The sequence below is a fragment of the Blastomyces dermatitidis genome, assembly GCF_000003525.1.
Source record: "Blastomyces dermatitidis ER-3 genomic scaffold supercont1.10, whole genome shotgun sequence".
NCBI lineage: Eukaryota > Fungi > Ascomycota > Eurotiomycetes > Onygenales > Ajellomycetaceae > Blastomyces > Blastomyces dermatitidis.
The window spans coordinates 2661008-2673678 of NW_025544783.1; the positions used below are offsets into that span (position 1 = coordinate 2661008).

The window sequence follows — 12671 nt, forward strand, 5'->3', positions numbered from 1 at the left end:
TTATTATTAGCCTCTACTCTGTAGTAGGTAGTTATAATAACTGAGTCAAATCACTTTCATCTGAAGAATAGGAAATACTAACAATTTGAATCAATAAAAATAGTTCTATGAGATTGGGTTGTTTTTTGATGTTGTTTTTTATTTTCATCATCACCAGGCAACTCAACACACAACAACAAGAATGCACTTTTTCACTCACAGTAAATCTGTAGGTGTGTGTGTATGTATGTGTATGAGAGAGAGAGAGAGAGAGAGAGAGAGACTGTTATTACCTCTTTTCATTGCTTGCCTTTTTCTGCCTGCTCTTCCAGTGTTGTAGTGATTGAGGGGTTGTTTACTCTTCAGTCCTTGCTTAGTGATTGGTTGTAGACTAGCATCATAACATAACATATTATATTATATTATATAACATAACACACATACACACATACACACACTCTCTCTCTGTTTCCTGGCCAGCTGCTGACTCGCGATGCTTGTTTTTGGCTTGTCTGGCTTTGGTGATTTTCCATTTTCCATTTTCCATGCACCAGCGCCAGCACCAGCTCCAGCACTTCTAATTTCTATTTTTATTTATTCTTTTTTTGTTATCTTCTAGCGCGCTTTTGTTTCCTTTTTTCCCACACACCTCTTATTAGTTAGTTAGTTAGTTACCTCTTCCCTTTTTTTCCCTCTTGAAGTAGTTAACTTAACTAACATACGGGATATATTCCGTCGAAATCCTCCTTTCTTGTCTTTTCACTCACCACAAGTTTGCGCTTCGACAACGTTCGAACATCCAAGGAAAAATACACACACTCTCTCTCTCTCTACTATATTCAACCCAGCAGCAACCTCGCCGCAGTGGCGAATGAAGGTGGTCCTGTCCATGAGAGCTGTGTGTTTGCTCCCTCTCTGCATAACCAAAGGCATTGATTGATTGACTCTTGTCTCTGTCTCTGTCTCTGTCCCTGTCTCTGTGCTTGTGCTTGTGCTTGTGCTGTCTGTTTGCCGAACTGCCACAGCTATGGGTAAGGAACGACAATGGGACGACGGCAGCCATCAGAACAGGCCTACGGAGACAAAGAATTATGCAGGGCAGCAGCAGCAGGAGCAGGAGCAGATAAGTGCAGCACTGCATGCAGAGATGCGCTACTCCCCGCCTATGGCTGCGAGGGGTCGCGGGGATGATGAGCAGGTTGGTGGTTTTATTTATTTTTTATTTATTTACTTTTCTGTCTAGATTTGTTTGGCGGGGTTTTCGTTTTTTTTCTTTCTTTCTTTCTTTCTTTCCATGGTTTGGTCTGAACCCAAACGGGCCATGTTATGATTTATTCCGGGGTAACGTTACTGGAACCATTCGAAGGCGTGGGGATTTCAAAGCCTCCTAAGGATCCTCCTCTCCTATCCTTGGCCTGGTTCTGAACTGGAGCTTTTTATTTTTATTTTTCCTTTGTTTTCCCCACTGAAGTTTGGAAGTTTGGGCCGAGTGGGGTTTTTATTTTTATTTTTTATTTTATTTCATTTCGATTTGATTTTGATTTGATTTTGTGGATTTGTTTTTCGTATGGTATTTATTGTATTTTATTTGTTGATATTGTGCTAACGCCCATCCATCCCATCCCGTGCAGAATGATCAACACCATCATTATTATTCAACTCCCTCTCACCGCTATGTTGAACGGCATCTCGGAACTGGCCGTGCAGCTACTAGTCCGGATGCTACCAATGGTTCTGCAGGGCGAAACTCATCTGCAAAGCGCAAACTAGTCAGCGCAAATAATGACACCAGTCTCGTGTTTAACTACGACTACGACTACCACTACCACTACGATCATGATGATACCCCAAAGGGCCCGTTGCATGCTATCGAAAACGATGCTACTACCAACACTCTAGAAGTTCCTGCACCCCAGTATGGAAATGGGAATGGGAACGGCAACGGCAACGGCACTTCTAAATCGTCGCCAAAGCGTATGCGCTCGAATGAATGGTTGTTGAAGAGCAGAGAAGTCAACGTGAGTCCCAGCCAGATCCCTGGTAGCGGGAAGAAGGATTCGACGAACTCTCGTCTGCGCTCGAGGCGGAGACAGTCTCAGGGCAAGTCGCAGAATGGTTATCGCTCCGTCTCTGCTTCTGCTTCTGTTTCTGCTTCTGCCACTGAGTCTGCTTCTGCCACTGCGGAGGGAGAGCGCAGATCTCGATTCCTCGAGGGCAGTATGAATGATCGCGTCAGTGAAAAGCCGCCCAGCAATTACATTGGAGAGGATGTAGATGATGCCATTGGCCGATACATGACTGGTGACGATGAAGAGTGCACTGGAGGGAGCATTAGTACGTCCGGCAGCCGCCCGGTATATGGCCATTCGTATACATCATCAACTGCAACTACAACTTCAATGAGCTCTGTGGCCACGGATACAACAAGTGCGAAACAATCTGGACTCCTCAGATTCGGACAAGCTATTGCCTCGGCATTTAACCCCTTTGGCGTGTGGAATAATGTTTCAGAGATCTGGAATGGGCCGCAGGACGTGACGAAGGCCCCCACTCCATCGGTGTCGACTGGTCCCAAAACGCACAAGGAAATCCTTGCAGAACGCCAGGTACAGGCCGAGAAAGCGTATGCAGAACTTAAGGCTGCTGGGTACCAAGGCACCGTGAAAAGCACCTCGGCAAGTTACAGGGGACATCCAAGCCAGGAAAAGGGCAGCGTCAAGAAATCAAAACATCCGTTCTTCGCCGCCCGAACGCCTCGGCAACAGCATAAACATAAACCCATTCGCTCCATTTCTTCTACTTTCAGCAAGGATAACCTCCTCAGCCCGTCGAAATCGGCGATTCGCGCTTCGTTTCAGGATTTGCGTAAAGCTGCGTCATATATCAATCTCCCGTTAACCCCGAAGCGTGGAGATTCCATCGATAAGGAAAATAATGCTATTATCAATGATGATGGCGAGGATGAGAGCTCTAAACATGTTCGAAAACAGGTGTCTCGCAGGCATCTGGAGAAGCAGCGGAAGTTGAGGAAGAAGGTTAGTAATTTGGAAAGTCAGCTGGAGCGGGCGAAGAGGCAGTTGAGTATGGTGTCGGGAGAACTAGTCGATATTGGCGACGAGAGCAAGAATGGGAGTAGAAGTGCAAGCGCAATGTCAAGCGCGAATGGCAGTGCGAGCATGAATGTAACTGAGGACGATGGAGAACTCGATTCTGCGCCGCCCATACCTCCCCCACATCGCGAGGGGATCAAAGTTGGACAGAGGAAGAAATTTGTCCCCGGCGCGTTGCCCTCACTACCCTCCGAGCGGATATTGCTTGGTCAGATGGCGGATAAGCCGACGAATAGGACGTTGTTTACCGGCGCAACACCACTAGGCCCTCGGGCTCTAGATGCAGAGGATAGAAATAAAAGTACGTCGCCTCATAGACTCAGGAAAACGAGGAAAGGGAGGATCGTAGCGCCTGCGACAAGCTCGCGACACACGAGCAATTCGACACTGGCATCGGACATCCACGGGAAGGAACATTGCGATAACGGCGCGGTTTCATATCCAGAAGAAGGAGAGGAAGAACGAGGAGAAGAGCATACAAGGCCCCTCGAGTCCTCGTCAGTCTCGAAACGGAACCCAGCAACTCGAAAACACAGACTCCAGAAATCCGCGCCATCGTCCTCTTTCCCATCCTCTTCGCACATGGAAAATACCCCTTCCCCTTCCGCCGCTTCCGCCGCTCGCTATAACAGCAATAACCAACCCAATCCCAACCCTGCCAACCCAAAACCCACAACCCCCCGCCGCCGCCGCTCCTCGACGACTTTCCCAACCAAGAACCCTACTCCTACCCCTACCCACAACACCTACAACAGCACCACCACCACAGACACAGACACAGACACAGACACACCTACAAGCACACAGCGCACCACAACCAACGCTCCCCCTCCCAAATACCAATCACGCCGCACCGGCAACAGCCCGCGACACGACCACAACCGTAGTCATCAAAATGACACCGATTCCGCCGATGCCGATGCCGATGCCCATGCCCATGCCGACGACATCCCACCCGTCCCGCCGCTGCCGCACAATATCGTGCTTGGCGCGAGTGCGCGACGGCGGCTGGAGATGCAGAGGGAGAAAATGGGGGGCCAGTTGGGGCGTGGGCAGGTAAAGCAGCACCAGCAGGAATTTGACTGGCCGGAGGACTTTTTGTGAATGGTCGGCTGTTTCTTCTTTTCTTTTCTTTTTCTTGTTTGCTCGTGGTGTGGTGGAGGATGGGTGTCGCTGGGTTTCCTTTTAGGGGAGCGGTTTCTCACTTCTGTCTTTTTTTTGTATGGATGGCTCCTTGTGTGAGTTTTGTGGGATTGATTGCTTTATTTCGCATTTTAAAATAAATGTGTTAGTAAATCTTGTCATCTTTCGGGGGGTTGTTTATAAGGAAGGGTGGTGAGGGAGATAGATAGATGTTCTCTGATTGAATTTTTTTTTTTTTTTTTTTTTTTTTTTTTTTTTTTTTTTTTTTTTTTTTTTAAAATTTCCCCCCCCTTGTTTTGGGGCAGTGGGACAAACATGTATGTATGGTCTGGGAGCTGGCGCAATTTTGATGTTGATTGGATTCGGGGGGGGGCCATATAGTATAGGTATTTGGAGGATGCGAACATGTCAGTTTGTTCACCTTTTAGTTTCCTCTTGTCTTGTCTGGTGGTTTTTTCCCAGCCCGTCCGAGTTTCCTTACTCTTCTCATTGCCCGGATAGTGTTTTGAGTTTTGGTGTTGAGAATTGGACTTTGTTGATTCTAGCGATCCATTTATCACGAGTGGGTTGGTTGGTTTGTTGAATGAATACTGGTTTAAATGATTTTGAATTTTTTTTGTTTGTTTTCACATTCTTTTTGTTCTGTCATGGGAAAAAAAAAAAAAAAAAAAAAAAAAAAAAAAAAAAAAAGATCAAAAGAGCGATTGGGTGAGTGACTGCTGATTTTTTATTAAACTGAATTAAGAATGCTGAGCCATCCCATCCCACCCCCTAAAAAGGGCCGGCCCACGTTCATCTACATACTGTACTAATCAGATGTTTTGATGCAAAATTTCGTTGACAGGTCAAGCAGCTCTCTCCAAGACACTCCACGCCGCTGGGCGATTCAAAACTGACTCGATAGGAGAACAGAGAATCATCAGAGATAGAATAAACCACCCACCCAACCCGGCACGAGAAGTAACAATATGGACAAGACAACCCATCAACCCCATCAAAATAGTTCAAAGACGAAAAAAGAAAATGTTAAAACAAGCCAGGAAGCAAATCACAGATACCATCGGAAATCCTCCGAAGCCGGACCATCTCTCAACTTCTTCGTCGACACATCCCGCGCCTTGATGCTGAAGCCCTGCCGGCGGTCGCGGCGCTTATTATCCCACAACATGTAAAAGCCCAGGCAGGCCACGATGAGCGCGCCCGCGGCGCCAAAGGACGCGGTCGTGATCAGCGCAGGCTCGTACTTGGGCTTGTCCTTTTCCCGGAAGATGTTGCTGCTGACGATGCCCATGACGTTGGCGAGCGGGATTCCGACGGAGGTAAGCATCATGCGGCGGCCCTCGTGCGCGATGTTGTTGTTGTACCATGTACTCAGCAGCACGGAGGGGGCAGAGGTACCCCACGTCATCATGAAGCAGGCGAAATAGGCCACCTGGATCTGGGCCTGGACGTCGTCGATGGCAGCGTAGATGATGAAGCCGGTGAAGGTGAGGACGAAGCCGAGGACGATGAAGGGGAAGCGGATGCGGGCGAAGTCGGACGAGAAGGCGAGGACGAGAAGCATCACGGCGCCGGTGCAGTTGGGGGCGACGGTGTACAGGTTCGTTTTCACGGTGGAGTAGCCCAGGCGCTGGATAATTTGGGGCATGAAGAGGGCGACGGATTGGATGGGGATACCCAGGCAGATCTCGACGGCAAGGAAGGCATATGAGATCGGCTGCTTGAAGATGCGGACTGCTTCGCGGAAGCTGAATTTCTCGTCGACGACGGAACTGGAATCGACCTGGATGCGGTGGAAGGCCAGGGCTTTTTCCTGCTCGTTGAGGAACTTCGCTTTGGCAGCGCTCAGGGGCAGGTACCAGTATGCGAAGACTGCAAAGATAACACTGGCGGCTCCTTCGATGAGGAAGAGATAGCGCCAGCCCTCCAGGGAGGTATTTTCGATTCTGAAGACGGCGAAGGAGAGCAGGCCCGAGAAGGCGTTGGCGATGTTGGACGCCGCATAGAAGAGCGCGAGACGACGCGCGAGCTCACCACGTCGGTAGAAAGTCGTCAAATAGTAGATCACCAGTGGGAAGAAGCCAGATTCTGCCATCCCAAGGAACCAGCGCAGGGCGAACATGCCGCTGAAGTTCTTAGCGGTGGCGGAGAGAAGAGTCATTAAGCCGAAAGTGAACATAAGAATGGGTAAAACGCGGGCAGGGTTGAACTTTTTGCCCAGCATAGCAACTGGTGGAGCGAAGATCACATAAGGGACAAAGAAAATGGAGAGCAGAAGGTTGTATTGGCCCTCCTTGAAGTTGAGATCTATTTTCCTCTAGCCGTTAGTTTCTGATTTTTGTGTTTCAACGGAACCGACAGAGCGGCGGATAATGGGATTTTTTTTGCCCCTTACCTGTGCTCAAACCATCGGTCTGGGCATTGCCCAAGTTGCCTTTATCTAGCGCATTGAATAGATCTAATCAAATATGGTCAGCTCGACAGTGTTCGCGGATGCCATTGCGCTCTGGGGTGAATTCTTTTCTTTTCTTTTTTCTTTTCGTTTTCACTTACACATGATAGCCAAAACAGGCATCAGGCGGACATCAAACTTCCTGCATAGAGCTCGCTCTGCCTTGTGGTCCGTGATGACCGCAGTGGTCTCATCGTATTTCCCGTCACCCTGGGATGAGTTCCTCTCTAGCTGGCCCGCGGACTCGTAAGCCAGCTCATCTTTGGAAATGTCATCGACCGCAGTCTTGTGGTCGACTGCTGCTGGTTTATCCAAAGTCATGTCGGATTGATGCCGGATAGGGTTTTTGTAATGGCAGATAAAAGGACGAGTGAGTCTCTTTTGAATAATATAATAAACCTGTACCGGTGGTTCGGTAGCTAGGTAATTATTTGCTGAAGGGGGACTGAAAGACAAAGGATGTAGGGGGGAGGGGAGGTGGGGGAGTTGATGGCCAGGGATCAATGCCTCTGCTTCGCAAAGATATAGAGCAAGGTTGTTACTCTGAAAGGCCACGAGGATTGAGAAAAAAGGGAGGAGAGCTGGGGGGATTTATATATACGCGACAGATGATTATTTCGCCCTAGCTTACGATCTTCCAAGCTTCCTATTCACGGGGAATTAGGTCGAGGAGAGAGAAAGATACACCCTTTTTCCCAGGCTACTATCCAATGGTGTTGGACAGACACACGAGGAGATTCGCAGCGTAAGCGAATAAGTCTCTCTCCCTTCCGCTCTAGCTGCTGGGTGATAACGAGGTGGATGAGCGGAAACTCTCTCTCCTTTCCCTTCCTCAGTCAGATATTGTTGATCAGAAATCCTGAAGGCTGAAAGCTAGCTGAGATAGAGCTATGACGGCGGGCGTGGGGGTTAGTTAGCTGTGCGCTTCGAGGCCCGTCAAACGCCCAGGTTGCCACATGTATCATATCATGTACGGAGTATGCAGCCCACCTTTCGTAGTCCCGTCCCGTCCAAACCTGAGAAGAGGCAGATGTTGGGGGTCCATTTTCCCTCCCTTCCCCCCCAGCCGAGAGTATCGCTGGCAGGCGGTCAATTTACTTTCCCCCTGGAGTGGTACCGTTTGCGGGGGAGAAGAGCTATTCGGCGAACAGTTTCCCTCAAACAAGATACCAGCGAAGTCAATGTCTCCGGCTAATGGTTTGATTGGTACGCCCAGACAAGCGGGGCGCTTCTAGCGGTTTTCTGCGACGGCGGGAAACGTAGACCAGGATCCAACTCCGCGTTTTGGAGGCCAGACAGCTGGGGGCGCCCTAGCTAGCGCTGGTGTGGGGAGAACACGCGGTGGTGGTGGAAGTTGAATCTTCCTTCTTCCCTTCCCTGGCGGCCAAGAACGCTCGGCAGCAGAGAATGAAACGAGGTGGCCCAACATCATCAAGTAACCTTACGGGAAAAACGCCAGAAAAAAAGTACTCCGTCCGTCGAGTTTTACCTCCTCCACGACAATCTCCTGCTGCTGAGAAATTTTGAGCCTTGTCTCCAGTGATCCGAGCTTGCTTAGTGCTTCGTGGGGTGCTGCTTGGGGGTTGGAAAGCCTTAATTTTTATACTCCGCCGTATACTCGAGATAGAAATGGACAAAGGATTGATATGATATTTATTCATACAAGAAAAAGAATAAAAGTTAAACATAATAAAAATAAAATATTATAAAAATAAAAATAAAAATAATAAAATAAAATAAAATAAAATAAAATAAAAAGCATCTGCAGTCAGGCCCATGTTCACTCCTTGCTCAACTTCCAGATTGAATCCCACCCGACTCGCTCATGCAGATCTGCTACAGCTTTCTCCCACTCTTCTTATCTTCTTCTGTTCATGCATGTTCATACACATATATGTAATGTACTATCAATTAACCTGGTTTCTTCAAAGAGAAAAGATAGTAAAATTACTACTATATTGATAGCAATTGTCAACATATGCAGGGCACTGGGATACCGCATATATATACTGTAACAGTGTCCATCTTGGAGGGGAAAAAATATAGAAAAAAAAATCATTCTGCATTCATTTTGATGCTACCCTACCTCATCACAACCTCATCATTGAACGGAGACAAAAAAAAAAAAAAGAGAACACTTGCCGGAATGTAATCTGTATGCATGGCATGTTTCATTCTGGATAGTCAGTCTACTTTGTGATATTGTTAGCTGGGGGTCACAGGCGGTAAGACTCCCCTCGTCGCTCGCTCTGCCTCTTATTATTGTAATGGACTGGGGTGTGAGGTAAAACTAATCCACACCGGTTCCATATATCTGCATTATTTAATTCAAGGATGTGGTTGTGAGCAGCCCATTATTCTCTAGACATGAACAAGAAAAAGTGCCAGCGAGGCAATTTTCAGCAAGGGAGATTTTTTGATTATTTTTTGATATTGCTGTTTCGTTTTGCGAGCTAGTTCTGGGGATATAAAATGCTGCCGCGTCCTTGTACGCAGCGTAGTTACCATTGAGAGAGCAACTGAACTGGCTGAAAAAAAAAAAGCAATAATCACGCCAATGCGTTTAGTTCGCCAGCCTCATCGGCCCAAAAATGTGCCCCCCCAAAGCTTAACAGAACAATTGGTCTGGTTGGGGACATCAAATCACATCACTTTGGGGCCCAGGAGAAGCGAAAGGGACAGCAAAATGCATTTTTAGAAACTAGTTGAACAAAAACAATAGAGGAATGGGTATTCCCAACTGCAGAAGACCAATTTATAGGAATTTCTTACAACCCTCCACCATATATGTAATCGAGTCCTTGCCCGCCTGCAGCACTCCATCCATCGCCAGGAACGGATGAGGCATTCCCTCCATAACATGCAGGTCATAGTGCACGCCGGCCTTCTTCAACTTCTCAGCATACTTCTCTCCCTCGCTCCTCAGCACATCAAGCTCCCCAACCATGATGATTGCAGGCGCCACGCTAGCCCAAGTGGGCGAGTCATCGGGATAAAACAGCGGGCTGGCTTCCGGGTTCGCCCACTCTGATTTCTGGGGCAGATAGTGGTGTCTATACCACAGCATTTTGGCGGCGGGGAGTGCGGGGATGTGCTCGTAGTCGCGGTAGGAGGGGGTGTTGCTGACGTCGGCTGTGTTGTCCATGACGGGCACGCTGAGTAGCTGCACTTTCAATGGGGAGAAGTTGCGTGCAACGGCCCGATGCGTCATAACGGCGGCGAGGTTGCCGCCTGCACTGGAGCCTCCCACGCCGATGCGCGAGGTGTTCAGGTTAAGATGCTTGCCTCCCTCTGCCAAGGCCCAGAGGAGGGCTTCCCAGCAGTCGTGCACGGCGGCGGGGAATGGGTTTTCAGGAGCGAGTCTGACGAGCGGGGATTTAGTATAACAAAAAAAGAAAAAAAGAAAAAAAGAGAGAAAAAAAAAAGTACTATCATTCTCGCACGCAATTAAGAAACGAAGAAAAAGACCAACCTATAATCAACAGTAATAACCACACACTGCGCCCTGGCGCAAATGTTCGTACAGACAACATTCTCCGTCTCAATATTCCCAAGCACCCATCCGCCGCCGTGGAAGTAAACAAGCGCTGGCCACCCGCCCTCCGGCGCCTTGTCCGCGATCGGCGTAAAGCATCGCACGTTCACGTCTGGGCCTTCGCTCTCCTTGCGTTTAATGGCGATGTCTTCTTGCTTTCCCACTGGTATCAATGGGCCAGCGCCTGGTATTAGGACGCCGGAAGTGCGCGAGGCAGCAACGGACCGGAGATGTACCTGTTCCTGGTTGATGATGTGTTTGTTATAGAAAGCGACGTATTCCGGGTGGATTTTTGAGGCCACGGATTCGTGCAGCGGGTATGGAGGTGGCATTGTGACAGAGATGGAAGTGGGTTGTTTCTTTTTTTTCTTTCTCCCTGGTTTTTTTGCTTTTTGCTCTGTTTGTTCACACTATTCGGTTTCTTTTCTTTCTATCTCCCTTTTTTTCTTTCCTTTTTATTCCTAGAACAGTAGAATGATATTTTCCCAGCGTCGATGGTAGGGCAATGAAACGACGTGATAGTCTCTACGTTATTAAAGCCAAAAGATTCTCCAGCCTCGGGCCGACCGCTCGCTGGCTGATGCAAAAGCATATACTGTATGTAGTGGAACCGCTGCTGCTGGCAAGTTGGCAACCCACTCGACCCCCAAATAATCATGTATCCATATGTTGTGCTCGTGAATCTTCGCGTACCCTGATTCTCGGCCCCCAGCTTGATCTGACAATTACCAACAACAAGTGTTGGGCATCCATCTCTTACCCGGCGAAGCTAGCCAAAACTTTCATACTTTGCAGATTCACATATGCCCCTGCGACAGAGGTTCCCCCTCCCGTTCCCCTCCCCCCCTCCTCCTCCTCCCCCCACGCTGAAATTCAGCGTTCACGCCTTCTCTAGTGTGGGGGAAACATTTCTGGGGGAAAGATGTCGAAAAGTTCATTCGCAACAAACACGATTTCCAAAAATATCGGCGTACGAACTGGATCAAATCCCATGGCATCCCACCGACAAAAGGACGTGGGGGGTATGTATGTATGTATGGCGTGTGCCTTTGGCCCTTTGGTATGTAATCACAGCCAGGTCTTTTCATGTGTTCATGATGGTTAAAGCTGTCGGCGCTAAAGGAGTTGTTGGCCTTGCTCGCTGTTGGATATGCCGAGCCCCCCCCCCCGTGCTTCGTGTGACCAGCCACAGGATGTCGGTGATGTGTTTTTTGAGGTTGCTTGTCTGTTCACGGTCCAAAATCTCACACCCATCGCGAAGCTCAATCAATACTAGTATAAACACTGTGGGAGCTAAGCTTTTTGTTATTGGGGGTTAGAGTGTTTGATTTCTCAGGAAAGCTTAGGTAGTGTCCACGGGTATTAGAGCTTGCTATCCTCCGCCGCGTATAGAACCACCGTTGCGGGTAGAAAACAAGGGGAAAATTAAGCCAGAAGAAGAAGAAGAAGAAGAAGAAGAAGAAGATTGTAGCCGATTGACTCCAAGAATTTTCACATTATTACCTGGAAAACTACGCAGTTTCGTCGCATGGGAGTCTCACCTTTCAGCCAGTAGATCTTTAGTTATGTATGTCAATACCAAATTGGGAATCTAGCCCTAACTTCCCAGGGAATATAAGTCTAAAAATAAACTGCTCATTGTCTGCCCCCATGCCTTGACATTCTTGACATTCTTGACAGTCTTGAGTCTTGCCCTTCCCTTCCCGACGTCGTATCTGCTTCTCCTTCAGGCAATAAGTCCACCCGAGCGGGTTTGCGGGTTACATCACTAACTTCCCTCTCTGTTGCAGAATCGAAGGGTTTTTTTTTGTTTTTTGAGTGAGAGAGGGAGTGGAGAACTCCGAACGACGAGCGGCGCGCGCGCCGCTTCACTTGTTGACCCCGCGGGCATGAAGATCACTTCTTGGGATGGGATGGGGGGTGGTTTGGACGTACACAGTACGCTTGGTGCTGGACTGGGATGTTTACAGGGCGGCGGGTGAGTGAGTGTGCAAAGAATACTTACTTTCCTTTTCGGGTTGCTCAGTTTTTGACGGAATTTCTCTTGAAAACGTGATGGATCGAATCGGCGCGTGGTGCAAGGACGCTTTGGTAGTTAACTTAACAGCTAACCAACTATCTATGAAAAGTCCAGGGGCTGGCTGTCTCTCAGCAACTGCATGTGGCCTATTATGATATTGGAGACTTGGATGGTTGACTGGGTGTGTCTTTGAACGACCTACAACTACATACCTACCTTGGCATATCATATCGTACTATACTACAGTCTATGTAGTCTATACCAACCATACTTGCATAAATCCCCCCACAGCCGGTAAATGTAAACCCACCCACCCTCCCCTTCCCTCCCTCCTAGCTCTCTCTCTCCTGCGATGTACTGTGCATATACATACATACATACATACTTTAGCGAACCCGACCGAGTCCTGAATCAGCCATCCTATCCTATCCA

The 12671-nt window shown here is 48.4% G+C and overlaps 3 protein-coding genes across 3 annotated transcripts; 1 reads left to right on the forward strand and 2 right to left on the reverse strand.

Moving 5' to 3' along the window:
- Positions 1-437: 437 nt before the first annotated feature.
- On the forward strand, positions 438-8324 carry BDCG_08245 (nuclear RNA binding protein). The gene is made up of 2 exons (XM_045424024.1): positions 438-1177; positions 1611-8324. The coding sequence occupies exons 1-2, from the start codon at positions 1007-1009 to the stop codon at positions 4191-4193; spliced, it is 2754 nt and encodes a 917-aa protein (XP_045272834.1). The 5' UTR covers positions 438-1006; the 3' UTR covers positions 4194-8324.
- On the reverse strand, positions 4924-8311 carry BDCG_08246 (MFS transporter). Its single transcript, XM_045424025.1, has 3 exons — positions 6786-8311; positions 6628-6690; positions 4924-6539 (listed from the first exon to the last, which is right to left on the reverse strand). The coding sequence occupies exons 1-3, from the start codon at positions 7003-7005 to the stop codon at positions 5281-5283; spliced, it is 1542 nt and encodes a 513-aa protein (XP_045272835.1). The 5' UTR covers positions 7006-8311; the 3' UTR covers positions 4924-5280.
- Positions 8325-9005: 681 nt separating the features above from the next.
- Positions 9006-11734, reverse strand: BDCG_08247 (triacylglycerol lipase). The gene is made up of 2 exons (XM_045424026.1): positions 10157-11734; positions 9006-10046 (listed from the first exon to the last, which is right to left on the reverse strand). The coding sequence occupies exons 1-2, from the start codon at positions 10549-10551 to the stop codon at positions 9440-9442; spliced, it is 1002 nt and encodes a 333-aa protein (XP_045272836.1). The 5' UTR covers positions 10552-11734; the 3' UTR covers positions 9006-9439.
- Between the last annotated feature and the right edge of the window lie 937 nt (positions 11735-12671).